At 42.6% G+C, this 26,971-nt stretch overlaps 1 protein-coding gene across 4 annotated transcripts in view; it reads right to left on the reverse strand.

The window, feature by feature from the left end:
• The window catches only part of MCC (MCC regulator of WNT signaling pathway), a 386,214-nt gene that overhangs the window by 186,903 nt on the left and 172,340 nt on the right, over nucleotides 1–26,971 (reverse strand). The window contains exon 1 of one of the 4 annotated variants that reach the window (XM_072958228.1): nucleotides 14,632–14,786. The exons of the other annotated variants lie outside the window; for them this stretch is intronic. Coding sequence (XP_072814329.1) covers nucleotides 14,632–14,676 — 45 coding nt within the window. The 5' untranslated portion in view covers nucleotides 14,677–14,786. Of the gene's footprint in view, nucleotides 1–14,631; nucleotides 14,787–26,971 lie in introns of those variants that run through there. 4 annotated transcript variants of the gene reach the window in all.

Genomic DNA, 26,971 nt, shown 5'->3' on the forward strand with positions numbered 1-26,971 from the left:
GCAGACCCTTGGGTGCCCCAGTGGGGGAGTTCTACCATAGGGCAAGATGCTGGTGGCAGTATCCCCTTTCCAGGCTTCTCTGAGCTACACAACTAAGCCATGCTCCCAAGAGGGCACGAGAGGCAGCTTGTGGGTGCAGAATACTTGATCCTGGGTTTGAAACAACACGGCTGCCTGTACTGCGTTAAATAAGGACACCAATAACCTGGGACGTAGACTCCAGCCAATCCCAGAGCTGCTGGTGGCAGACAGGCTCAAGTGCTTGCAGGCCCCCAGGAGGCAGAGTAATGGTTAGGTGCAAAGGCTTTGGGACCAGGCTCCCAAGCTTCAATCTCAGCTGTGTCGCTCACTAGCTTTGTGACTTTGGACAAGCCACTTAACTTTTCTGTCTCTTCTGTCTCATCTGAAAAATGGCGATAGTTCTGTCTAAGGTTGTGGAGGTGGTGAAGGATTCATCATGTTAATGAATTACCAAGCGCTGAGGATGATGCCATCAGCTCAGTGCCATAGTGTTTGTCTTCTTTATTAGTGTTACCAACTATAAATATTATCATTTTCCAAGTGAGATATTTTGGGCACCAGCAACACAACATAAAGCTCAAGCCCAAGTTTAGGGCAGAGCAGAGAAAGAGCCAGGGAGCATAGGGAGAGGGGAACCAAGCCCCTCTGAGAGCTGACCCAATGTCTGTGCCAGGAGACCGGGGTGCAGGGCTGGGAGGCAGGGCCAGGAAGGTGTTCCCGAGGGCTGGAAACAGTCTGGCAGACCCTGTGATGTGCTGTGGTCACTAAAATTAGGTAAAGTGAGCAGAACGTTCAGATACGGGACACGGCTCCCCTCTCCTCAGATGAACTTATAATGAAGTGTAAAAAATAAGAAGTCAGAATGTGTACAGTACAAGAAGAGAAATTAGACCCTGAAATTAAGTTATATTCACTCTGGCACATTTTTTAAAAATTGGCAAGGAAAGTAGTAAAGGGGGCTCCTAACATGCTCAGCGCCCTGGGGGTACTCATTAAACACTTGCTAATCGACTGAACTTGCCTGTTCAAAGAGAACTTGGAAATGTATATGCCTTCAGGGAATAACTCTAGGAGTACACAATTCACTAAGTATCTTCTTAACAGTAACGCAGAATACAGTTTATATGTAAGTTAAATATTTAATTGGTATAAATAGACCACATTTTGTCTCTGCTTTTTAATGAGCACAGTTTTGGCCACCATGTTTAAAGCTAACTTCACAGAAATTCAGAGGTTTCATACCTCAAAGGTATTTTAATAATATTTGGGTATTTTTATTGACATCATGTACCACATGATGGGGAAAGAAACAGGCAGGATCCACGGAAAGCAATTGCTTCTATTGCTCCTGCATCATAACGTTATGAAAATCTTGTTAGTTGAGAAACTGAGTAATAGAATTGCAAACTAGAAAAACTGATGCCTCTAGATTTAGGAGGTCATAACATTATCCAATCTTATTTCTGCCAAGGAAAATCCAAATAAAGTTCAAATCTAGATTAAAATGATAGGTGTCCAATGAGGAACCAGAGAGGGGAAACTCAGAGGCTTCCGGTCTAAAACAAGCAAGGGAATAAGAATCAGGTGTATTTGAGAGAAAGCACAGGCACACCCAGGGGTTACAAGAGCAATGGTGTCTGAAAAATAAAGGAGGGCTTCCTCACTGATCAGTCTCAGCTCTACTATAATTTCTGACTGATTCAGAAACTTCCAAGGCTCTCAAAGCCAAGACAGGCAGGAGTTTTAAGGTGTTGGCTGGATGCAAAATATTGCTGGCAATTTACTTTCTTCTAAATCAAGAGCAGTGAAAGACAATCAGGGTCGTCTCATGCCTCAAGTATCAAAATTGAATTCTTTTTCAGCAACAGCAGAAAAATAATTTCCATGAATTGAGTATGTGGAAGAGGGGTAGGTATAAACTAAAGGAGGCATTCCGGGGTGAAGGAAGAAAGTGTGCTTTGTGGATTTTTTCCCTCCTTCAACAATAATGGAGAGTTCAAATATTTCTGGCTGTTAGACTGACATCAGACAGATTATCAAGAACGCAGCTATATTTTGCTTCCCACATGGCATAAGCAGCAGTCACAGTAACACAGGCTCAACCTCACCGTTACTTAAATTCAGAAAGCAGGCGATTCAAGAATTACAAAGCTTTGGGGGTGGAGACACCTGGGTAGCTTAGAACATTAAAACGTAGTAAAATATCGACTTATGTTTCAATGTCTATCACTGCCTACTGATGCAGACACTCTTATATCAGGCTGATGAGCTTTTGGTACTTTTAGAAATGTCTGTAACATTTGGGGGGAAATGTTTGTTTTGTAAACAAAGCAATTATGTCTGATATAACTGAAGACTGGGAAGTGAAGAGAAAAAAAGCCACCTACACAATCACTTTCTACAACTTATTATTAGCATTTTGTAAATTTCATTCCAGTCTTTTCCCTTTTCCTATTTGGCAGTCAAACATGGTAACACACGAGAAAGCTGGTTCTGCATTTTATTCTCTGTTCTTAAATCAACTCCTCACTAAACAACAAAAATCACACAGTAACTTACGAAACCAAATTTTGCTCAGAGATTTCTCCCAACTTTAAGGTTCTGCGGTGGTAGTTGTTTATTTGTTTTTAATTCAAAAACAAAGGCTGTTATTGCTAAGAGTTCAAAAGTACAGACAAAGCCAGGAGATTAGAAAAAACTGTCAGCGCATTCAGGAACTCAGGAGATTCCCACCCCCAGCGGGGTGTGGTGAGGACACAGTGCAGCCCTCACCAGGGCTGCCTTGGTCTCAAGGTGATGGCACGTGGCACCAGGGAAAGACTCAGGGTCTCAAATTTATAACAAAGTTGTAGTTCCAAAAATTGTTTAGGACTTAAAACACATTTTTCAGGCAAACAGTACAAGGGCTATTTCTGCAAAGATCTAACTGATCTATGTAGTTTAAAGCAAAGTTCTCAAAGACAAGGTAGTTGTAACGATTCACTGAAGTGAATATTCACCTGTTTCTTTCTCACCTTGTCCTTTAACGCCTAGTTTGTGTTTTATAAGTTACATAACATGAATACAGGAGGGAAAGTATTTAATTTCTAAATATACGGAAATAAGCGATACAAGCTGTGAAAGCGCAAATTATTAAATAGAGAAGTTTGGAGATTAGTTTAAACAAACACTCTTGTTTGCTACCATATTCATAGCAAGATCTCTTTATGAAAATATGTCTCATGTTTCAACTGAGGCAACTCCAGGAATAAACCTGTCGCTGGAACATCTCATGACACTGTGGGTCTCTGTCAGCAATAAACTGAACAGTGGGAGCACGGAATCCCAGAAAAGGGGCTCTAAGAGGAGGCAGGCCTTCTACATTTTTCCAGGGGACTTTCATGAAGTAGTGGTTCTTAATCTCTTTCAGTTCAGCCCCCTCTTCATCGGGTAAGTGGAATGGACCTTCTCCTAACATTTTCAGGGGTCTGACTGATGTACCTGCTGGAACCACTCATGGATTCCTGGGACCATGATCCTTGGAAGCAAAATGTGGCCTCAGCCACAACTAAAAAGGACCTCAGTTGTCAAGTCCAGATGAGAATGGGGACTTAAGGTCCGAAACGTCCAAGAGCAGCACATTTGTGGCAGATTCTCCACTGGGAAATGACTAGTGTGGACGGAGCCTAAATCTGGGATGCTTATCTTAGTCAACCACGGTGTAAACACTCATCTGTCACACACACATTCCTCATTTGTCAGATTTCCCATGGCGCACTGCCAGCTCCTCCCTGGGCGAAATCCCAATGCCGAAAACAGAGCCCTGGTTCTGTGCCAGGTGCTGCCAGTTTCTGATCATTACCTGGTCTCCTATTTCCAACTCAGTTTAGCTGATTGATTCTCCACATGGAGCCCAGGTTGAGCTTTAAGACACAAATCCAATCAGATCATTCATTACATCATTTGTATCCTCCAATGTCTCCTTTCTGCCTACTCTAAGTCCAAATCCTGCTCCTTTCTGGCTTCCTGTTTTGCAAATTAAATCCTCACAAGTAATTGTACTCTCCAAGTACAAAACAGAGTGATGGGGAGCTGCTGTTACTGCCCACCACCCTGTTCCTTTCAGGAAAAACTCCTCTCCCCTGTGTGGTTGCCAGACGGCTGCCTGAGGAAGGACAGTCATGATACCCCTCTCCCCAGCTAGTGACTGGTCTGGGGTTGGAACATGACCCACGTGAATCTTCCCACAATTAACAGAAGGGCAGAGAGTAAGACCTGAATATCATGTCTGGGCCTCGGATCTAGCCACGTGTGAGGTCACTCCTAGACTTGCGAGTTATAAAGCTAGTTTTGTTGTCAGTTTGAGCTCATTTGGAATAGGTTCTCTACATCCAACCAAAATAAACCTAGAACTCAGACCACACTGAACTGATCTGCCAGTGACAGGTGTGTAACCTGTTTATAAGGCTAGAGGAGTATGTCCAGATCGTTCAACAATATGGGGTGTAAGGACATCATGTGATAGATGATGTCCACTCTCTAGCTTAACTATCCTGAACTTCCTTCCTCTGATACGCGTGTTTTATAGCTCAGTGAGGCTTTTTACAGTGAGGATGGTTTCAATAGAGACTGCTTCAATATCACATTTCCCCTCCTCAGAAAGTCTAATGCTAACTGTAGCAGAGTTTCCAGCCCTCTAGCCTATACTCAACTCAGAGAAAACGGCAACTTCATTCACACAGTTAGCATACCAGCTGCCACAGAGGAGCCCGTGGGAGTTTGCGTTACAGCCAACAAGAATCTGTGCTCCAGGAACCAAAGCCTCAGGACCAGAGGAGCTGAGAACCGGACCTCCACTTCACAGACAAGGCAACAACACTTCATGGGGACTGCAGTTCCCATGTGCTCAAGGGTCTCCAGGTCCAGATTAGACACCCTGGAATGAGAGATGTGCACTTTTCACACACGCCATCCTCCCCTTGGCCAGTTGCATTTGCACTGGGAATCACAGAACGTTTTCCCTAAAAGGTACTTCAGGGTCCAGACCCTTATTCACAAAATAAAGTGGTGGGTCCTAGAGAGGGAAACAGCTCAAGTCAGAGCACCACAAATTCGGGGTGGGGGGAGCCCCTAGTCCCTGACCCACAACACTGCTTGTCCAGGACACCGTGCTGCCTCTAGGACACAAGCCAATGCCCTGCCCGAGTCTCTGGTCACCCTACTGACTGGCCGAATCAGAAACTGAGTAACATTGGTAGGTCATTTAGAAATCACTTAGAAATATTTTGAATTTCATATTAATAATAGAGTCTGAATTACATGACATGTTGATATAACTGTATAGAAAGTCATCTGACTTCGTCCTTTTTTTTTGAAGGTTAAATGCAGCAGAATGACCACACACCATTCACCCTACTCACGTCTTCTTTCCAAAGCCATCCAAATGATGGCAAAGCCAAAACAAACAAAAACAAAAAAGCAAACCCAAAACCTACAAAACAAGATGTGGGCAAGAGAATAGGAGGGAAGACAGCAGAGGAGGAATTTCAACAAATTCTGGAAAACAAAGCAGAGGGACTCCTGACCTACCTTCCTCAACTCTGCTACAGCCTTCGAAGAACCTGCAGGGGGACACTGAGAATAAACTGTCCTCACAAAAATCCAAAAAGACTCAGGTTTGCAGACTGCACTGCAGAGGACAGGAGTGAGACAGGAGGCTGGAAACGAGGAGACTGTTCGAAAGTTAATTTAAGGGGGAGGGTATGGCTCAGTGGTAGAGCACGTGCTTAACATGCATAGAGGTCCTGGGTTCAATCCCCAGTACTGCCATTAAAAAAACAAAAAATAAATAAACCTAATTCTTCCTACCACCAACCCCCCCCACACACAAAGAGTTAATCTGGAAGGAGACTGCACCCCTATGTCTTGGCCTTAACCCTTCACAAGTCTAGGGCTGTGTCTTCCCACTTTGACCACCTTCCATAACAGGAGAGAGCCCTGGACAAAGGTCTGCACACCTCAGGCACCAGAGGCCACACAAGTGAGGCTTGGATTGAGAAAAAAAAAGTACTAAAAATATATGCAATCTGAGCCCTGGGGCTCAACTGCTCCTCTCCTTTTCTGAAGTTTTCTTCCTCCAAATATAAGAAGATACGGTTAAAGTAAGAGATTAGAGGAATCTTCTCTGGAAAAGCTAAGAAAAAATATCCAGTTACTGTACAGACATTCAAAGTGGTGAAACAGTCAGCTCCAGAGCCTACCTGCTGGCTAGTCCACCCAACTTCCGTAGTTTCCAATCAGCTTTCCCACATTCTCAAGCAGGAGCAGATGACCGGAGCACCATGTATTAGAGAAATTGCTCCAACAGCAACGAGAGACCAAATCAAATATAGGATAAAAGAAAAACTCTCCCTCTCATAAACCACATTCAATTTTTACCAAGACCCTTTACCGATACAAACCTAATCCCTCACCACAGCCATCCTTGGCGTGTAGACCAATATGCATGGTACACCTGGATTCATTCACCACATCCTGGACATCAGCAAGGCATCAACAGATTCTTCCAGGGTATCATCTGAGTTCCTGTTGTAACGGAGCAGGACCTGTGGGGCCTTCCAGGGTCAGACTTCTCCCTCATATTCTCTGCTAAAGTATCCAGATCACAGTATCTCATGTATATTTCCTGAGTTTTTCAGATGCTTAAAACCACCACCAAAGAGAAGAAATTAACTACTTGATGATGGAGAGCTCATGGCCCCCAGACCTTCTGGCACCTAGGGGTTGATAGTGCGGACCGCCCTGTTACCTCCACACCAACCAGTCAGAGAATTGTGCGTGAACTGACCACATACCCTGAGACCCCAACTCCCTTACCTGGCCTTTAAATATGCTTTGCTAAAATTCTTTGGGGAGTTCAGGGTTTTCTTGGGCATGAGCCACCCCATTCTTCATGCTCTAGGACACAAGCCTTTCTCTGCTCCAAACTCCGATGTTTCAGTTTGGCCTCCTAGTGCGGCAGGCACATGAACTTGCCTTTAGTAACACCATGTGTCAGAGGAGAGCCAGACTCAAAGACTAAACTTGGGGAAGAGGCCCTCCGTGGTAGTCACAAGGCATCCATTCTGGTTTATTCGATACTTATGCAAGATACTGGTAAGCATGTCAACGGTATGGTTCTCCAACCTCCAGGTGACATCCCTCTAGGAAGGACAGCCAAAATATATGCTGACAGAGTCAGGATCCTACTGAAATGGAACATGAAATGACAGATAGAATAAAGGACAAAACTGACTGAATCAAAAATTATCTTACATTCATGTTTTTAAAGGGCTATAAACAGAGGGAGATAAGAACTAGGAAGAATTATTAAGAAATTAAAAACAGAAGACATAACCTTAGGAATCTGAGCTTCCTCCATATTCAGTGACTCTTGTATCCAACAGCTGCCCCCAAGACCACTACCATCTTGGATGACAGGAGATGCAGAGCACTGGGGGTCTTCTGTGTACCAGCACTGCAGGCTGGCCCTGGCCGAAGTGACTTACAGACACTGCACTTGAGAGGGTAGCAGACAGAGCAGGACCTGATCAGAGAAGCGTCACCAGACTGATACAGCTCAAGACGGCGCAGGATGAGGAAGTGTGTGCTTCCCACGTGGGGTGCTTCAGAAAGCCCTTCTCTCCAATCTCATCGAAAGGAATAGAAAACTGTGTTGTGGGAAACTGAGAAGGTAAAGCTGTGACTTCACAAAAACAGGAATGAGTCACCCAGACAAGTGAACAAGCCCTGAGTTACAGGAATCAGTGGTAGTGAGTGTTTCCCTTCCCCATTCAGACTAGAACCAGCCAACAAATCCAGTTCACCATGAGATACCATGTAGGGAAACCCTTCAGTTTCCATTCGATGATTTATTTTACAAACTTATGCCAAAACATTCAGTCAAGTGATCTACTGAATTCTGAAAATAACCACCATTCCCTCTGTATCCCTTATCTTGCAAATATATTCCAGAGGCCCAAGTCTAAAAATGGCTGTTTCTAGCCATGTTTTTCTTTTTCTCTCTCTTTTTTTAATAGGATGGTGGTATCAAGTCTTGGCATGATCTAGAATTTTACTGCAGTTACAACAGCCCATTTCCAATAATGAATCATCAGCTCATATAAATGAAAGGTGTAAAAAAAAAAGACTGTTTTGTTCAAAGAAACAAGTATTAACTCATGGCCACAAAGCTTTGACAGAAACAGACCAACTATGAGAGTCAAATCTTGGTTTCTGGAAAATAAACCCAAAGTGCTGGCCACACTACTGTTTTTACACTTCTTCCTGTTTAAAAACTATCAATGATGTCCTCTGCCTAGTGAACCGAGTTACCAAACTCCAGCCTGGCACTCCAGGCCCTGCGCTAGGGCTCCTAGGTGCCCAGCTGTCCGTGCTGTCCTTCCTTCGCCTCATGATGCAGCCACGCGACACCGCATCCAGCATTTCTCTGCCTCCTCTCCTTGCTTCAGGCGGGACCACCACCTCCCGCTGCTTCTCCCACCCAACCAACACCCAGCTCAACTAAGATCTGAATTTCACGCATGGTGCCATGCAATGGACCAGAACACTAAATACCCACCCAGCAACAGTGAGCACGTCCCAGGATCCCATTCTATTGTACAAGCAAAGTAAACATACAAAAATCTTGTGAAGATGTTTCTTTGGATAGTATACACGGAAATTCTGAAATTATCTAAATCTAAATAATTGATTTTGACAGATCTGGCTTATTAAATAAACACACTTCTAAATGGGAACATGTCTCTGTCCTAAATTACATCTGTAATGTGAACGTGACTGTTGGCCTCAGTTACTGATATACTTTTAACAACACACAGAATGATCGTCTATGTATCCATGAACTATAGATATATAAAATAAATATCCACAGCTAAATGATCTGCAAGCAGACTTAAATATTAAAGCCCACAGGAATAAACACAATGTATTTTGATCTTTCCATAGTTATATTTTGAGTAAACAGAGGAAATACTCCAAATTATGTAATACTTGATATAATCTCTCCAACTGGAGAGAGAATGCATGTAACATCTGCTCTAGGCTTAGCCTACACATTTTGAAACTTTAGATTTCTCAGCTTAAAAAAAAGAAAAAAGCCTTAAATAACATTTCTAAATATATTTGGCTACTAGGAGTATCTCTTGTGATGGAAAATTTACTTAGTCAGAAAGATAAAATGTCAAGACTCCGAAAGGAAGGAAACAAAATTAGTGCAAATCCATCCCCACTCTCCCACTGGAGAAATAATTTCACTCAGCGAATTTACTGAGTTCTTCTCTTGGAGGCTAGTAGCAAAGATAACTAAACAATGGGAAGAGAAGCCTCCCTGAAGTAATTAGGAAAATCATATTTCACTTTACTGCTATCCCTGAACATCGTACCTATATATTCTTATCAGTACAGCACTCCCTAAATATATATAAAATGTACGTCTATTGTGACAATAAATTTGCCAGATAAAAATCTTAGTTTTCCATTGTTGTTCAATCAACAATGCTGTCTACAAGTATACAAAAAATAGTATCAATTAGTCAATGTGGGTTTAAAAAAAATCACACAAACTCGCTAGATTAAATCATCTGGATAGCTCATGCTTCTGGAAAGCAAATTAAGAATATATGTTTCCCTCACAGAGGTTCAACCCAAAGAATTCTAGTTGAGGAGTGAACCAAAGAAATCTCGTGTCCTCTTTTTTGGGTTGTTCAAGTTATCTCTCTCTCTCTCTCTCTCTTTTTTTAACCCAGTTGAACATTTTAAGCTGATCATAAGTGCTGATCATGCACTGAGGCCATAGGCAATCTAACTAGTCAGAGAAAGGTTAGCAGAGCGGAATACACCATATCTTTGGAGCAATCAAGGACATAAGGCCAAAAGAAGTATATCGCCAGGGTAGTAGTTGGTTTGGAACCCAGTGTAAGAAACAAGACTCCTAGTGATTAATGCTGAAGCTGAGTTATCACCCTGCAACCTTCCTAGGGGATGTGCAGCCTCTCAGTTTCAGTAACACATGTCTGACAAACCTTATACTTTTATTTTAATCCCCTCCCCGCTAAAAGACGGAAAATCCAAAGAGATTCAAGCCATAAAGAACTCCTACTGAGACAATTTAAAACCCATTCAATCACAGCAACTGCCACTTTGAAAGGAAAAAAAAACTCACCAGGAATAAGGGCCAACAACGTAATCAACACCTAATGGGATCAGAAAATGTCTGGATGTCTGTGCTTCACAATGACACCAGGGCCAAGGAGAGTGGTGTTACTTCAGAGGTTTTAGAAAAAGATCTTGTTAGAAAGGCTTTGAGATAAGGTCCTAACCAAAAATATTTCCCAAGGGGAAGATGGGGAACAAAAAAGAATGAAATTTTATGTAATAATCTTTAATGAAAAAGAATATAAAAATGAATATATGTATGTATATGCATGACTGGGACATTGTGCTGTACACCAGAGATTGACCCACTGTAATTGATTGTATTTCAATTTAAAAAAAGGAGGGGGGGCAAGCATAAGAATAAGCAATCTGTTAGCCATTTTTATTAATTCTTCACTTTTAGAGAAAGGTTACCTGTATTTTTCTTTTCTTTTTGCCCTGAATAGATTTTATTTTTGCACTGAATAGATTTTATTTTTTTAATTGAAGTATAGTCAATTTACAATGTTGTGTTATAATATTGGTTTTATATATATATGTATATTCTTTTCCCTATTTTTTTCCATTATAGGCTATTTGGGAGAGATAAAATGGGAGTCCAAGATTTGCAGATATTAACTACTATATGTAGAATAGATTAAAAAATTGTTTTACATGTGTTATCTTATTAAACTTTTGCACAACACACACACACACACAAGAATGAAGTTTCAGTAGAAAAGGGAGACATTTGGATTTAGTTATAGAAGATGATTTGCTAGAAGAGAATCTGATAAACAATCATAGGGAAAAAGGCATTGAGCCAGAATTTTAAAACCCTCCGTAGCAACTCAGATACTAGAAATTTCAGGGTTCCAGAGCAGAGTATGATTTCACTTGCTTGCCTCTAATCAGAGATTTAGCACAATGAGATCCCTACCTGTTGAAATATTTTTTAAAATGGGTAAGTGGGAAGACAATTCATTTTTTCAAATTTCTTGTGAAAAGCAGCCTCATCTTGATATAGAGAAAGAGGAATATAAAGGAGGAAAGCTTATCCCAGTAGAAAGAAGGACAGTGATATATCACGGAACTGAAAGGAACTCAGATTATGTCTTCCAGATGGAGGGATGGCGTGGGGAACTAGAGAAGGATTTCATTTTTAGGAGAACAGGAAGGCCAGGTGCCAACTTTGTTAAGTGCCTCCTATTTGCCAATTTAACCAGGAATCGCGAGGAATGGAAGACAGAAGAGGCAGCTAATCCTATTTAGGACACGGAGCCTGAGAACCAAGTAAATGAATCCTAAGAGGAGATATCGTCTTCGTCTCCAGTTGTGAGCTCTTCATTGTTTCTTTGAAAGTTGTCTCATCACTTTCTGTGATTGTGTTTAAGGAAGAATCCTTTCACTTTATCCATAAACTCTTTATACTGTATTAAGTTACACACGGGCTTCTGAAAACCACTCTCCTCTCCAGCTTAATCATAACAGGGACGGGGAGGCTGCAGTGCAGATGCTGTTTCCAAATCCAATCACTGGAGTCATTTGGTAACAACAGGTTGAGGACCTGAAAAATGGCTTTGACTCCCTTCACGTTTAAGGATGCAACAACAGAGGCCCAGAGAGTTCAGGAGATACGGCAAGATGCTCTGACTTGTACACGCAGAAGTGACATTCTAACCCAGTTTTCTTCACTTGGTTCACTGTTCAGTCCATTATGGAGCCCATCCTTCCTACTTCTGTTCTTTTTTTTGTTTTTAAATTGAAGTATAGTCAGTCATAATGCGTCAATTCCTGGTGTACAGCATAATGTTTCAGTCATACATATACATACATATATTCCTTTTCCTATTCTTTTTCATCATAGGTTACTACAAGATATTAAATATAGTTCTCTGCATGTATCTCTTCTACCTTTGTTCTTAAATGGTTTGATTGAAGAGGAAGGTGCTGGACACTGGAGATGCAGTCTTAAAACACAACCCCTGCCCTGGAGCAGTTTACAACTGGGCTTATACATGACATCACTGCTGATAATATGGTCTACGAAAAATCTTAGAGGAACCCAGAGGAGGGAAACTTTGCCCGTGGGCAGGGGCAGCAGAGGAAGGCTTGGGAAAACTTCGGTGGAGAAAGAGTAAACCACAGGTAAGGACCAGAGGGGACCACTCAAAGCAGGGAAGGAAAATAGGGCACAGTCCCAACTCCAGCACACAAAGAGATGCTGGAATGACTCATGATATATTTAAGACAACAGAGAACAACGTGAACAAAGATTAGAAAGGAGCAGAAAAGCCATAGAAAGCCTTCAATGCCAAGCTATAAAATTTGGACTTTATTTATCAGACTGTTGGTATAGACAGAGGACTCAGTAGCAATGAAAGTGATGTATACAAAGTGGCGTTGTCAAGATAATGGCTCTGGAAATTCAGTACAAGGGGGACTGCAGAAAGACTGGAGTCAAGGAATCTGAGGTGAGATGAGCAGATCAGGTAAAGCAGAGAAAGGATGAACCCATGTAAGAAAGGTCCCGAAAGAAAGGCCCACAGGATGTGGGCAGGAAAGAGCTGGAGGAGTAGAAGAGGCTCCAAATCTTCAGGCACGGATGTGAAAGATGGTGTCTCCCTGACCAGAGACAGCAATGTCTGGGACACCGTGACGGGCTGGCTGTTGTCGCGTGTGAAGAGAGACCCAACAGACAGAGATCAAATGCTGAACGAAAGCTCTGGAAAGACACCAGCAAGCACAGTGTTGGGCACCCCACAGAAGAACCAAACCCTGAGGGTGACTGAGTCATGCAAGGGGTCCCAGAGCTCAGGCTGGGGTACAGGCTGTTGTTGGGGGCAGGGCAGGATGAAGCAGGAGAAGTCAGGGAAAGGAACAGAGAAGGAAAAGCTTCAGGAGGCGGTGGAGAATGAAGACAGCACATAAGAAAAAGGCAGCAGGGAGCTTCACGAAAGCACTAAATCCCAAGGAACCAAAGTCAATGTACACAGAGCAAACACACTGGATGAGGTGACTACAAGGTCATGGGTACTAGAAGAAAAAGTAACAACGCTGATGGTGGCAATAAAACGGTTCAGAAAGAGACATGGGAATTTGAGCAATCTACATCGATCATTCGTGAGTAAGCAGTAAAATCAGCAATATCTGAAAGGCAGTGAGATACAATGGAAGCCTCTGTACACTGTGACTCAGGAAACTGGAGATTTAACAACAACCCCAGCCCCAGGGTGCTGAGCATGAAGCACGGGCCCTGTGCTGTACTACACCCTTGACCCACGTCCATGAATTCAGCCCCTACAACAGGTCTGCCAAGTGAATTCTATCAGTCCCATTTTTTTAAACGCAGAAATGGAGGCACTGAGAGGTTCAGGAACTCACCCAAGGATGCAGGCTAACGAGCAGTGGGGCCACACAGGACCCCAGCTCTCAGACGCCCCATCTGCGCCCTTTGTCACTAGGCTCTTCTCTACCAGGTACTGGGTAGCCCTGGACATGAACAGATCTTCTGAGCCTGCTTTCTCTCCTGGGAAATATGGGGAGGCTCTATGGATACCTAACATTTCCGGCCTTATCAGTCTAAGTTGCTGGGGCTCTGTGTTAGAGGATGGCTCTGAAAGGTCTCAGTGAAAGACAGCTTCTCTTTTTTCGCTTCTTCACATCTCAACAGAGGATTCACTTTATCTACAAAGAAGCCAGGAACCTAATAGACTGTGCTAACCCATGGCTTGCGCCTTCTTGCTTTCAACAGGCAGTTGGAGATTAGAGTCACCGTGGAGAATGTGAATCAGAACATGTGTGGTACTCACTTTTATCATGTGTTACCACTGGCTCATTGCTTTGGTAAATATAAAATAAATTTCACGCCTAAGAGAAGCTGATATACGAGGACAGTGTGAGAAATGATCTGGCTGCTTCTGCAATTTCCTGAGTGTGGAAACCCTGGCAATCTTCTAAACACTAAAAGGGATGTAGGTCATGTCTTCTTGGTCCGATACACTTAGCACTGTAAAGGTATCATCACTCTCTTAGTCCAGAGTTACAGTGAGGTTCTGATAGATATAAAAAAAAATTCTCTGCCCAGGAACAGGACAGAACAAGGTTCTCTGGTTCTCAGTGCACATGCAGCAATCTCTCTTGTTTAAGTGCCTGACTGAACACCACACTCTGTGTACTCCAAAAGGGAGTGATGCGCTAACGTAGAGCAGAGCTGAATCCCTGTTCTTTATGACTATTATTCTCCTTCAAGTGCCACTCCCAGAACTAAATAAAACAGGAGGATCAGGAGGTCAGGGGAGACATGAGGACAGTAAGACCTCCCTACTTGACTGAGGACAAGTCAGAAGGAAAATAATTCCACACAGCCCCATCTCCCCAGTGTCCAAGCCATATACTAACTCATTCACATCTGACAAACCCTTCCCCTCTACTTACATTCCAATCCCATTCTTCCCAGCCTCTGCCCAGTGGCTGCTCCATTAGTTATTTCCTCTCCTCTGTATCGTCTCCCTTCCTCCTGGTTCACCCCCCAGACGAGCTCAGGTGGACCTGGCCGTCTCTGGATGTCTTTGCGTTCCGGGCATGCACAACACACCTGCCTCTGCTGGGTTTCAAGGGCAGGAGGCAGAGCTCTGCAGAGCAGTGTGTTTTCTCTCCCTTTCAGACCTGCTCAACCAGAACCAGTCCGGACAAGTTTACCACACCGATGAAAATGGCCTTTCAGGCCCTCTTATCCAATGTTCCTTATTCTGGTGTCACTGTCTACCTATAATCCTTGGCTTAAGCCATTCGCTAAACTACTCCTCTGTGATTCTAATGTTTGCCACGTTACCAGCCTCTTCAGACTCCAAAACACAGTCTTCAAGAAGGGAAACAAAAAAAGTGTTTAAAGAAAAAAAATTACAGAATTTCAGGAATCATGATAAAAAAAATAAGTGAAACCCCTGGACAGAAGAGAACTTCCCTGGCATACTGAAACCTAGACAGCAAAGACAGTCTCCCCATAAAGCCAGCCTTGCGTCCCACAGGGTCTGCAGATACATGGCTGGGAGAGGAGTCGAAGATGTTCAGTGAGGACGCACCAGTGTCGTAAATCACACAGGACATTCTGTCATTTTTATCAGGAAGAAGAGTCCAACTGGTATCACTGATGATATCACAGAGGAGCATTTTCCTAGGAGGGTCAAATTATCATGCAAAGGTGGTGAGAATACATAACTGCTCGAGTGTCAGAGATGGGAATGCAGCCTAGAAGATCATCAGTTTTACCTTCTTAGTTTACACAAAAGGAAAAGGAGATGCAGAGAAAATCTGCTCTGAGGTCCCACAGTAGGACAGAGACAGTGCTGGGATTGGAACCCATGCTCCTTGAGTCCTCATTCCAATTCACTGTGCTACCAGCACACCACTTCCCCACATTGGTTCTTCCACATGCTGAGACATGCAGCTTTATAAACTAATACAAGCCACTTAGATGACCAGACCTTTTCTGGGATCAGGTGTTCTTGCCATTGGAATTTTAACATCAGTCACAAAGTTATGTCACACACTTCCTGAGGAGTGCATGGAACTGTTCATGTAAGCAGTGTGGGGAATTCAGATCAAACAGTCAGTGAGTGACTCAAAACTCAAGACAAAGACGGCCAACACTGGAAAATGTGTGTGCCTTTTTCTAATGGGCGAGGTTCCAAGCATGTGTAACATTACTCCCTCTACTTTCTATGTTCTGGTGACTGGAAATCTTGGGGTTAGTCCAAGGTCAACCTACATGCACAAAGGGAATCCCTAGGATTGTCTTAGAAAGACATGGCCCCCCAGACAGGTAAAGTCAGGGCACATCATCCCAATAAACTATCTCAAAGGACAATCTTCTTTCCAACTGTTATGTTGCACAGGGATTTATACCTTTTCCTTACTGACTTAAGAGGCCGAGATTTTAACCAGAAGGCTTTCTTAGGGTGCTCCAACAATACAGTCCAAACTGTTTCATTCAGCTCCATTTTCCTGCATGTTAACACATCACTATTGTCCAGAGGAAAATAAAGTTATCCAGTCTCTTAACTTATGAACCTCAGAAGGAGAATTCCAGGTGTTAACTCGCTGCCTTTGTGAATGGCGGCTGTGCTGAACGCTTGCTCAGAAATATTTACATCAGTCCGGCCAAGCCCAAAGGGATTCTTTTCCACAACTTTTCAACAGTATTGCCTGTCTTTTTCTTTTGAAACAAAAAAGCTGGTATTGCCTAGGTTAGAGTCCAACTTCTAGAAATGAAATTTCCGTATTACCCCATTTGTTTAAGCTTGGGAAAAAAGACAGAGACAGCTTCTCTCTAGCTTGGACCCTTTTGCAGCGGGACCCCTAAGGGCTGGGATGACTCATGTAGGCCGGCAGGGCCTTGGCAGGTAACTCGATGAGTTACGAGGGCCGTGACAAGTGGGGAGGGACGGCCTGTCTACAAGGGTGGCAGCCACTCGGATTCAGCCAGTTACTACAGTGAGGAAGACTGTCAGTACAGCCAGATCTTCCTCTTTCTCAAGAGAAACCATACATTCAGGTTTGGGGGGAGGTCTCAGTTTTTTAAAAAGTTAACTCGAGTAGAAAACAAAACACTGTTTGTGCCCAACCAAATATGCCCATGGGCTCGACTGGGATGCTGTTTCCAGCATGCTACATCCCCTCCATGGGAAGAGGGAATGACGCATGTACAAGGCAACTGTTGAAGGATGTGAGAATGTTAGTCTCAGAAAGCCTCCGGTGGCTTTGTGGGAATGTGTAAAAAGGAACAGGAACATGAGCAGAGACAGCAAATTATCAAGGGTTTATGGACATCCGGGACGAAACAAGCCTTCGGATTCTCTGACAAGTCACTGGGTTAATGCAAACAAAACCCCACCCTTCGTCCACTAAGAAACAGACCCAGAGGCCCACTCTTTTCCTCACAACCCGAGTCCCCTGTTTACTCCAGCCAACACCTAACCAGCAGCTGGGCCTTGCATCTCCCTCTGGAATTATCTCATATCTCACCCTTGTTCCCAGCCCATCACCTTACTGCAGACCCTTACCCATTGCCTAACCCACTAATGTCACTCTGGCAGCCTCAGACTCCAGTTTCTCTCTCCTCCTACCTCAGTCCAACCCTAGTTCCTTCTACACACAACTACTGAAGTGAGTTTTCTTCGATGTGCACATCATAAATTCCCTGCAAGTATGCAGGAAACTGCTAACAGTGATTGCCTCTGGGAGGGGGACTTGGAGAGCCCGGTGTGAGGAAAGCTCATTTTCCTCTGCATCTCCTTTCTGTACTTCTTGAAAAAATATTTCACCATGTGAGTGAGCATTACTTTCTCAAAAACATAGTAAGTTTTAAAAACTGTATTGCCCCAGGGCTTCTAGACTGAGAAGTAGGACATCTCCTCATCCCACCCTACTGAGGCACGTCCATGGACTAAAGATTTTCCTAAGTGAGAAGAGAGAAGATTGAGAACTAAATCACAGCACAGCTTGGGACACATATAGGTGAAGGCAAGAGCGGAGGTAGAAGTTGGTAGGAAGGTGACATTAGAAGTGTAGAAATTGAGCTATTAGAATAGCTCAGTGGTAAAGTGCATGCTTAGCCTGCATGAGGTCCTGGGTTCGATTCCCCACAACCTCCACTTTAAAAAAAAAAAAAAGAAAGAAACCTAATTACCTCCTCTGCCCCGACAAAAAGAAACTCCAAACAAAAGAAGCTTAAAAACAAAAAAAGTATAGAAACTGAAAGGAGTGTCCGTCCAAAGAACAGCCTGGAGAAGAGTGGCATGGCCCAAGCTTCCCTTCCCCAGCCCGTGAGGACAGCACAGGGTCTTCCCCTGGACAGAAGTCAGACACGGACTCTCCAAAGGGAGCAACTGATCTGCCAGAAGGGACTGGTACCCCCAGTAGGGACCTCTTCTCTGGCACTGAGGGAACCTCAACTTGTCCTGCTTGCTCCGCCTGGACACACCCTCACGTGAGACCTGCACCCTCAGTTTCAGAACACAGTCAGCTAGAACTATCAACCAAGTCCTTCATTTGTGAATCTGGGTGAGTAAAGAAGGATCATCCGATTTGAGCAAGGCTAAAGGAACAAGACAAAGACTGGCATGAAACAAACAGAACCAATCCCAGAGAAATTAGAAATTCATGAAGCAGAAGAGAATTTCAGAGGGGAAAAATCTGAGTATAGTCAAAGATACTAGAAAACACATAATACATACATGAAACAAAAGCCTTATTATGAGAAGGAAAAGAGTACACCAAAATTAAAATTGGATTTTTGAAGTTAAAAATTTAATAGAAGGGCTGAGATAAAAGGGTGAATGAAATTCCCAGAAAACTGAGCATGGGAGAGGAGGAGAGAAGACAAAGTTTGATAACATAAGAGTTAATCCAGGAGATCTAATACCAATCTATTGAATTAATAGGAAAAAAACTGGACACCAGAAGACAGTGGAAGTCATTAAAGAAGAGATTTCCCAGAGCTGAAGAACACAAGTCTTTAGTTAGAAGCCCCACAAGTGTTGAGCAGAATAAATGAGAAAAGACAGAGTCTCATGAAGGGTCACAGTATCAAGGAGAAAGAAAACATTCTAAACTTTCAAAGAAAGGTCTACATGAAGGCACAGACTCAGTAACATTGATTGCTGGAAACAAATTCCTTTCAAATCCTGAGGGAAAATTATTTTGCACTTAGATTTTCATACCCAGCCAAATTAACAGTTAAGTTTGAGGGCAGGTAAGCATAGGTTCAAAGTACACCTGCCAGACACTCTTACTGAAAAATATCAAGATATATTCCAGAAAAATTAAAAATATGTCTAAGAAAGTGGAAGACAGTAGCTCCAAGAAAAAGTAGAATTCACCCAAGAATTCAAAAAAAAAAAATTTCACGATGACAGCTTGGTAAGCAAGTCTAGAAAGCAGTTCATAATAAAGTATCTGAAAAAAAATTGTATAATTAAGGGAGTAAATTATAATGTTCAGAGAAAGAGAACACGTTACTTCTGCTGCTGAGAAAGCAGGCAATTAGAAAGTCCAAGAAGAATGAGGCTGTATGAGAACGTGGCAGTCCATACACGAAGCAAACAGAAGTGTGCCATGATCCTAAGCAAACCAACCACACATAAAGTGAGAATCTTACTTATGTGCTCAGAACATCTTCTGTCAGTAGCTTACATGTAGTAACATAGGATTCCATCTTTATGGTCCATTCGTATTTTTGAACACCACTTTAAGAGAGGTATCGGAGTCTCTGGATCAAACCAAGAAAAAAAGCAAACCATCTCCTTGGGTGTTCCCAATGTAGGACTATGAAAGACACTGTCAGTTGACTGAGTAAACCTGTATTTCCCACCCTTGATTTCCCAACCTCTTTTGCAACTTGACCACAATTAGAGCCCAGGAATTGTGAGCCACTGAAGTTCATGGGATGTTGCCTTTAGGATAAAAAGGCCAAGACTTGCTATAGAAAAAGCCTTGCTCTTCTCCCTTCCCTGTTTTTCTTGCCATTCTGTGACTAAGGATGAAAGCCCTGTTTCAGGAACGGTGGGGCAGGAGGGCAGAAGGTTCGAAATGACATCTGTGAGCGGCTCTACCACTCTGAGATGAAATTCCTTCAGGCTTCTTGCTACAAGAGAAGATTAACCCCCTGTCTATTTAAGATGTTAGTTGCATATTTCTTGTTGTTGCTGGGGAATACATTTCTAACTGAAACAGGAAATCCATCTCCTATATTGAGTGAAAGCCAGTCTGAGTTTGAGTTTCCCTCATCTGCAAGCAAGAAAGATCTGACTAATACGTGTCCTCTTTCTTTGCAGTTTGCTCCAGAGGAAAAAGAGACACAAAGGCCAAATCTTTTACCTTCGGCCTCAGGAGGAATAGGGTGTTGTACAGGGGCCTGGAGCTTTCATTTAAGCACATACTTGGCCCCAACCACAGGTTAATTTCTGTGTTGAACATGGGACACCTAACATGCCCACAAGGACACTGCATTTGTCCTCCTGGGCCCCAGTAAAATGGGGCAGAGAGGTTACACACACAAAGAGTATTGTCAGAGTATGTGATTGTGTTACACAAACATAGTAAAGTAAGTAATTTAGATCAGTGTAGTAATAGTTCAAAACATAGTCAATTCTCAAATTCAAGAGTGCCCAAACTGTCTGATTCAGCTACATCAACATTTTATTCACCAGTAAACTCTTCATTATTCACTGAATAATGGCACAGATAAGCCAAAATAATATTTGCCTTGAATGGGTTTATATTTTAAGTTGGGTGTGTCTGTTGTTCTGGGAATGCACCACACCCCAAGTAAATTGAATCCAAATGGAAGGTTCTAACTCAAAAGAAACCAGCATGTTCTTTAGCTGGGCCAACCCTATTCTCTTTAGTGCAATTATTCCTCATGTAAGAGGCAGGCGATACTACCACACTGACCGAATCAATGCCACTCCTTAACCCAGCACTGCTTATTTCAGTCATTTAATAATATTACACAAGCATCTACTATGTCAGATGCTGTGCCAGGTGGTGTGGATATTCCAGAAAGTAAGACAATACCTGCCCTCAAAGGGCTTACGTCTACTAAGGTCAGGGGGTAAAGTAAGGGTTCAGACAGGGAGGAGTCACCAAGCTATTACAACCGAGTCCTGGGGAGGGGAAATTAGAGAGTACTGTGGAAATACACAACAGGGACTTAGAGGGTGGTTAGGGAACAAGTCCTGGGAAAAATAAGGTATAGTTGGGATGGGTTCCCCTAACAGAGGGAACAGCATGTGTAAAGGTCTAGAGGCAAGGCATAACATGACATAGTCAAGGAACTTGGGTTTCAGGTTCAGTGAAGCTGTCTACCTGCGCATTTAGGTAGAATAAGAACTTAGGGGAGCATAGGTTTGAGATCTTCCTCCATGTGCATTCCAGCAGGCAGTCACGTAGTTTAAGAGCTGTACAACTCCTGTGAACACTGCCACTCACTCTTCCAACCTGACACAGACACTTAGGGTAGCCTCAAGTGTGATAAAAGTCACTGTGGCCCTCAACCCTGAAATAACACCAATTTTGGGTATATTTCAACACCATACCAGCTTTTTGCTTATTTGCAGAAAATGCTAGTCAAGCAAAAACAAACCATTTTGAAAGCCAGATTTATAAACTCCCTCAATTTCTCCAAGGTGACTAATTTCTATTCACATATCTATGCAGCAGGAGGTGAAGCCTAGAAGGAGGTTACCATGTTCCATCACCCCTCCTCCTGTATCTGGTGGCTCCAGTGCTTGTCACAGGCTCACCTCTCTCTGCCTCATCCCTTCCACCCTGTTGGAGGAGAGGACCAGAAGCTCATGGTATCAAGATACATAGGCAGTTGGGGATTTGTGGGGCTGAGCATGTTCAATTTTAAGGTTTATGGGCACCTGGCATGCCCGCCAGGCATGACATCCGTCAACTGAGCTCAGCATGGTGTGTGGAGCCAGAGTTCAAAGAGTGATATCGAGAGCACATGTGGAGAAAGGAAACTTCTTCTGTGAAGGGAGGCAGAGAGGACAGATGAATGGATGGTACCAGCACAAGACACTTGCAGGCTGGTGACAAGCTGAGGAAGTCACAACTCAATGGCTCTCTCTGTAAAGCAGGAGGCCAAGGTGTTCACTAAAATGGAGAGAAGTGATCAGATAAGAGAGCAGAAAAGAGAGCAAATAACCACTGTGGTGAGTGGCAGGGAGTTGTCCAAGTCAGTGTTTTTCAGTGAGTTGATGGCAAAGCATCCCGAAATGATTATTTAAAAAAAAAAGAGAGAGAGAACAAAAAACCAGAGTACAATACATACAGTAAAGACAATCATTGTATATAATAAGTTAATATAACATATGTTTATGTGTATCCTGAATAGTGCTGTAAAATATTCTTGCTGTGGGTGGCAGTCAAAATACCTGCAAGCCAACAGAAGGAACCACTTAAGAGCACTGACAACTCAGGTGAGGTGGGAAACAATTTCGTTCGTGGCGGCCCTAATCTACATTTTTATGCTTTTTGCCTCACCCCTGGACAAAGTCACAAGTGGTAATTAAATTGAAAGGCTCCTGTTAAATGTTAAATGCAGTGACTCAAGGAGAGAATACATATAAAAACATATCAAGTAATATATCTTATCACTTATGCTACTTAATTATGCTAATTAAAACTTTTGAAGTAATTTGACAGTAAATTAAGAGACAGTACTACTCTGTTTGACCACATAATTAAGCTTTTTGCTTTCCATTAGAATTTTTATACCAAAAGATCTTTAAGTGATCTATTTAACTTGCAGGATGTATCACGCACTTGGAGTAAAAAAGTTAAAAGGTGTTTTATCTTAAAACCACCCACATTTTTATGATTTACAATCGCACAAACCAAGACTAAAAACCCCATTCTTGTTAAATATTCTCTTAATAACCGAAGCCAAGTAAATTCTTTTAGAGAGAGAAAGGCACTCCTCCACCCCTCAACGAACCATAAAAGTGACTCCATTATAGAAAAAGGCATTTATTTTCCATTCTCAGTCATTTGTGAGGTGCCCCATTGTTACAGATAAATCCCAAGTGAAACAGTCAAAAAATGAACATCGCCATCTTTCTCATTTACCCAACTATTATTCAGAGATCAAGACTGTCCTTCAAAATCACTCAGCCCTGACATCTAATTCCGTAAGTCTACTGAAAGTTAGAAGACAGCCCGTGAAAAGATAAAAAGTTGCCAGGTAATGGATTCCACTCCCTCCTCCAAGCCATTTAATAAACTCATTATTATTTACTGAAGGAAAACAAAATTAGTTGGAAAGCATGTTGCTCTTAATATGCTTCAAATGTCATCTGCAAAGATAGCTGTGAAGCCACTTGTTCACCTCTAGGGACCAGCTTAAATTTGAGGGGAGAGCACATGGCTCTTATTTTTCCCTTTATTCCAACTCCCAGGAGACATTAATCATCAGAAGAAAAGTAAGGCTGTTTCGTAGTAGGGACACTGTACTGGGTATCACAGAATACAGTATTTTGCTCAGATATTTCTAGGTAAGTCAAGCCTCAACTGAACCAAATGTATAAATAAACTCTAGCTACAAAGTAACTCTAGAAAAGATGGAAAAAGATGAATAATTCAGTTGATTAACAAATGATATCTTTCAAGGTAGCTTGAATTCATTACAAATTCAAATGCAGAAAAAGGAATCAATAACCTCCAACTCTGGAAAAAAATTTAAACATAGAAATTCATCTAACCCAGTAGTTCATCATGCCAAGACTGCTGGTCCATGTACCACACTTTGAGAACGATTACTCTAAACCACCACAACCTTGCAGAAGGTTCAACATGTATGCAGAAAGCAAATGAAGGCTAACACAGCCTCCATTTACATGGAAGAAAAAAGCTGGAATTCTGACACATTTCTCAAAACTCAATCTGAGAAATGCTTTTTCCTACTTGTTTATTTTTCTTTCTATCCATGCCCTTCAAGAAAACCCCCAGTCACGTTACGGTACCATCACTCAATCTGTAGAACAACAGCCACTATCCCCAGCATCCTGGCAGAAAAGAGCTAGTAAGGAACCCTAAGTTTCCAGGGTTCTTCACCTAGTTGAGGGGGAGTATTCTCAAGTCAGGAAAGAACAAACAAAGAGACTGGCCCTAACGACTAGAGTGTCAGTGCCTCTTGTAAGCCAACTGATTGCTAAAGTTAGAGAGGGCAGAGGGGTTTCCAACTTGACTAGCTGGGGGTGTGCAGCTAAATCTAAGTGACTGTGATGGCGAGAACCCTTACTGGGAACGGAAGCAAAAGACCAGGAAACAGAGTGTCCCAGAAGGGACGTCTTCTCAGTACATTAACTCTGGATCAGATGCTGGCTACCATACCAAAGAACCACAGCTGGGTTATTATCGATTAATCAATAGCGGCCCTGATTCACTTGGACAGCTGAAGAGCTGTGGGTTCCATGTAACAGACCTCCGCCTAGTAAATGCAGAATTGGCACTGTTAAAACACGGCTCTTTCAAATTGTTTAAAACTCCTACTGAGATGCACATATTTTCAGCAACATTTCATTTCTCAGAGGAACATAACTCAAGGACAGGGCAAAAAGACAGCAATAATTTTATTGCAGGGAAGCCACTCTGACAAGTAAAATTAAACTATCTAAGGGGGGATCTCTGGGAGTATCTTAATCTTCCTGAGACATTCCTGGTGTGGCAGGAAACGGCCTGACTCTTGCACCCCAATTCCACCCAGATTGAGATGCAGACCTCACAACTCAACATGGCAAAAGCAAAACGACTGAAGGAAGTAAAAAAGGAAAGGACTGGAAGCCAGTGGGCTTATATTTGAAGAAGAAGAACAACAACAACAACAAAAAGAAAGAAAGTAACAGCCCTGGTCCGACGAGCAGCCAAACCATCTGACTTTGCCTAAACCATGCATCTAAATTGGTCCTTTAATTCTTCCTTTTACAAGGATGCTCTGGGAGTGAAAGGACATGCAGGTACTAGTGCTCTTCGGAAACAAAAATTAAGGAATCCCTGAGGATGTGATTTTCTTTATTTAAGAGAGCTTATAATGTAAATGTCCATTAAAAATGCTTCTTAAGACCAGCATATTTAGTTGGTGAGCTTGTGGAGGAACGAGACCCACCTACACTGCTGGTCGGAATATAAAATGGTATAACCTCTTTGGAAAACAGTTTGGAAATTTCACACAAAGTTAAACACATACTGTCCATGTTGACCAGCTATCCTACTCTGACGTCTTTACAATAGCGTATGTTCATAAAAAGACCTATACACAAATGTTAACAGCAAATTTATCTGTAAGGTCCCGAAACTGGAAATAGTTAAAATGCCCTTCAACGGATGAATGAACAAATTGTGATATGTTCACACAAGGGAACGTCCTCAGCAACAAGAAGGAATGAATTATTGATACATGTAACATGGATGACTCTAGAACTATGCTGAATGAACTCCAGACCAAAAAGATAGTACATATTCTAAGATTCCATTTACATAAAATTCAACAAAATACCAATTACCCTAGGGTGGCAAAAAGTAGATCAGCGACTGGAAAGAGGATTAGGAAATGGAAAGAGAAGGAGAAATGGAGAGAGGGGAGGGATGAGAGGAAAACTTTTAGAGTGATGGGTATGTTCAGTGTCTTGACCGTGGTAATGGTTTCAGGGATATACATATAACTTCTCAAATTGTGCACCTTAAATATGTGCAGTTCATTGTCAGTTACATCTTCATAAGCTTTTTAAAAACAGCATACATATTTAGGTCTTTCAAGATCTGAGCAAGGGAACGTGTGGATTTCAGTGGCTAAACTACAGAAAATTAAACTCTATAATTCTAATCTGGGTTTCAGTCGAGCGTTACACAATATTCCAGGAGCCTTGACATCTCTATTCCTACATGTGGAAACAGCTCTGCTTACCCCAACCCTGGCAATGTGCACAGGGTCTCAGTCATAGGTCAAGCACCTAAAAGCCTACTCTGGTAATTATTAGCTCCCAGTTCTAAAACCAGCTCAATGAACTTAAAACCCTTTCTCTATCTCAAAGGTTAGTTACTACGCTAGTCAGCCTTCCTACAGAGGTCTGGTGAGGTTAATGGAAAGATTAAAACATTCAGGCCTCACACTCTATGAAAGCTGTTCTCATCCACCTGGGCTGTTATAAAAGCACACGTGCCCTTCTGCTTCCATGTCATGCTTTAAGGGTTGGCAAACTACAACCCATGGGCCAAATCCACTTCACCTGGTGTTTCTGTACAGCCTAGAAGCTAAGAAGCATGTTTACATGTTAACATGGCTTAAAAAAAATAAAATCAAAAGATCATCTCATCACATGCAAAAAACAATAAAAATTTCAAATTTCAGTCCTGGGACGTAAAGTTGTAACTGAACATAGCTACACCCATTAATTTATGTTATCTGTGACTCTGTTTACCTTCAACGACACAGTAGTTGTGACAGAGACCACATGATCCAAAAATGTTAAAATATTTACTATTTGGCCCTTTACAGAAAATGAGTGCCTACCCCTGCTCTGCCCCAGTGCCACATGCCTCTGAGAAAATGAATTCTGGAGACAGACGATTGTCCTGAAAAGCAACATAGTGGTTGTTTTCTCCCAACCAGTACCTTTGACAGATGCTTCTCCTTCTAGTTCAGAGCAAGGCTATGATGTCACCAGATATGCCCACTTCAGTGTCTGCACTCAGGGAAGGACAGAGCAGCCCCCTCTGTGGGGCCACATTTTCAGTAACTCAGCCCCCTACTTACATCCTTTACTTTCCCATATAACAGTAAGGTAGGAAGCCCCATGAAAAAGACGGCAAGACCCCCAGGCAGGGCCACTATCCTCCTCCTGCCAGTGCCCTGGCCCAGCGGCATTATCTCACTTTTTAACTCTGAAACTGGCTTACTTCTAGGAAAGCTGAACTTCTCCCTAAGATTCTATTGGTTCCCTAAGCTCACTCCTGATTGGTTCATCTCTATCACTCCTGATTGGTCCATTTTTTATACTTTATTTGCATATGATGTTGCAAAATGTTGCAAAGTCTAGACTGCTAGCCTATAAAAGCTTGTGTAAACCTATAGACAGGGTCCAGAGCTTGGAGTGTTAACTCCTCTGGGCCCGCTGGCGTAATAAACCTGAGTTCTCCAACCCTCCGAGTGCTGCTTGGTCTCTCCCTTGGATCCAGGTTGCTGTCACAACTGAGCTGTAACACATTTTGC

The sequence above is a fragment of the Vicugna pacos genome, chromosome 3 (genome assembly GCF_048564905.1).
Source record: "Vicugna pacos chromosome 3, VicPac4, whole genome shotgun sequence".
Classification (NCBI taxonomy): domain Eukaryota; kingdom Metazoa; phylum Chordata; class Mammalia; order Artiodactyla; family Camelidae; genus Vicugna; species Vicugna pacos.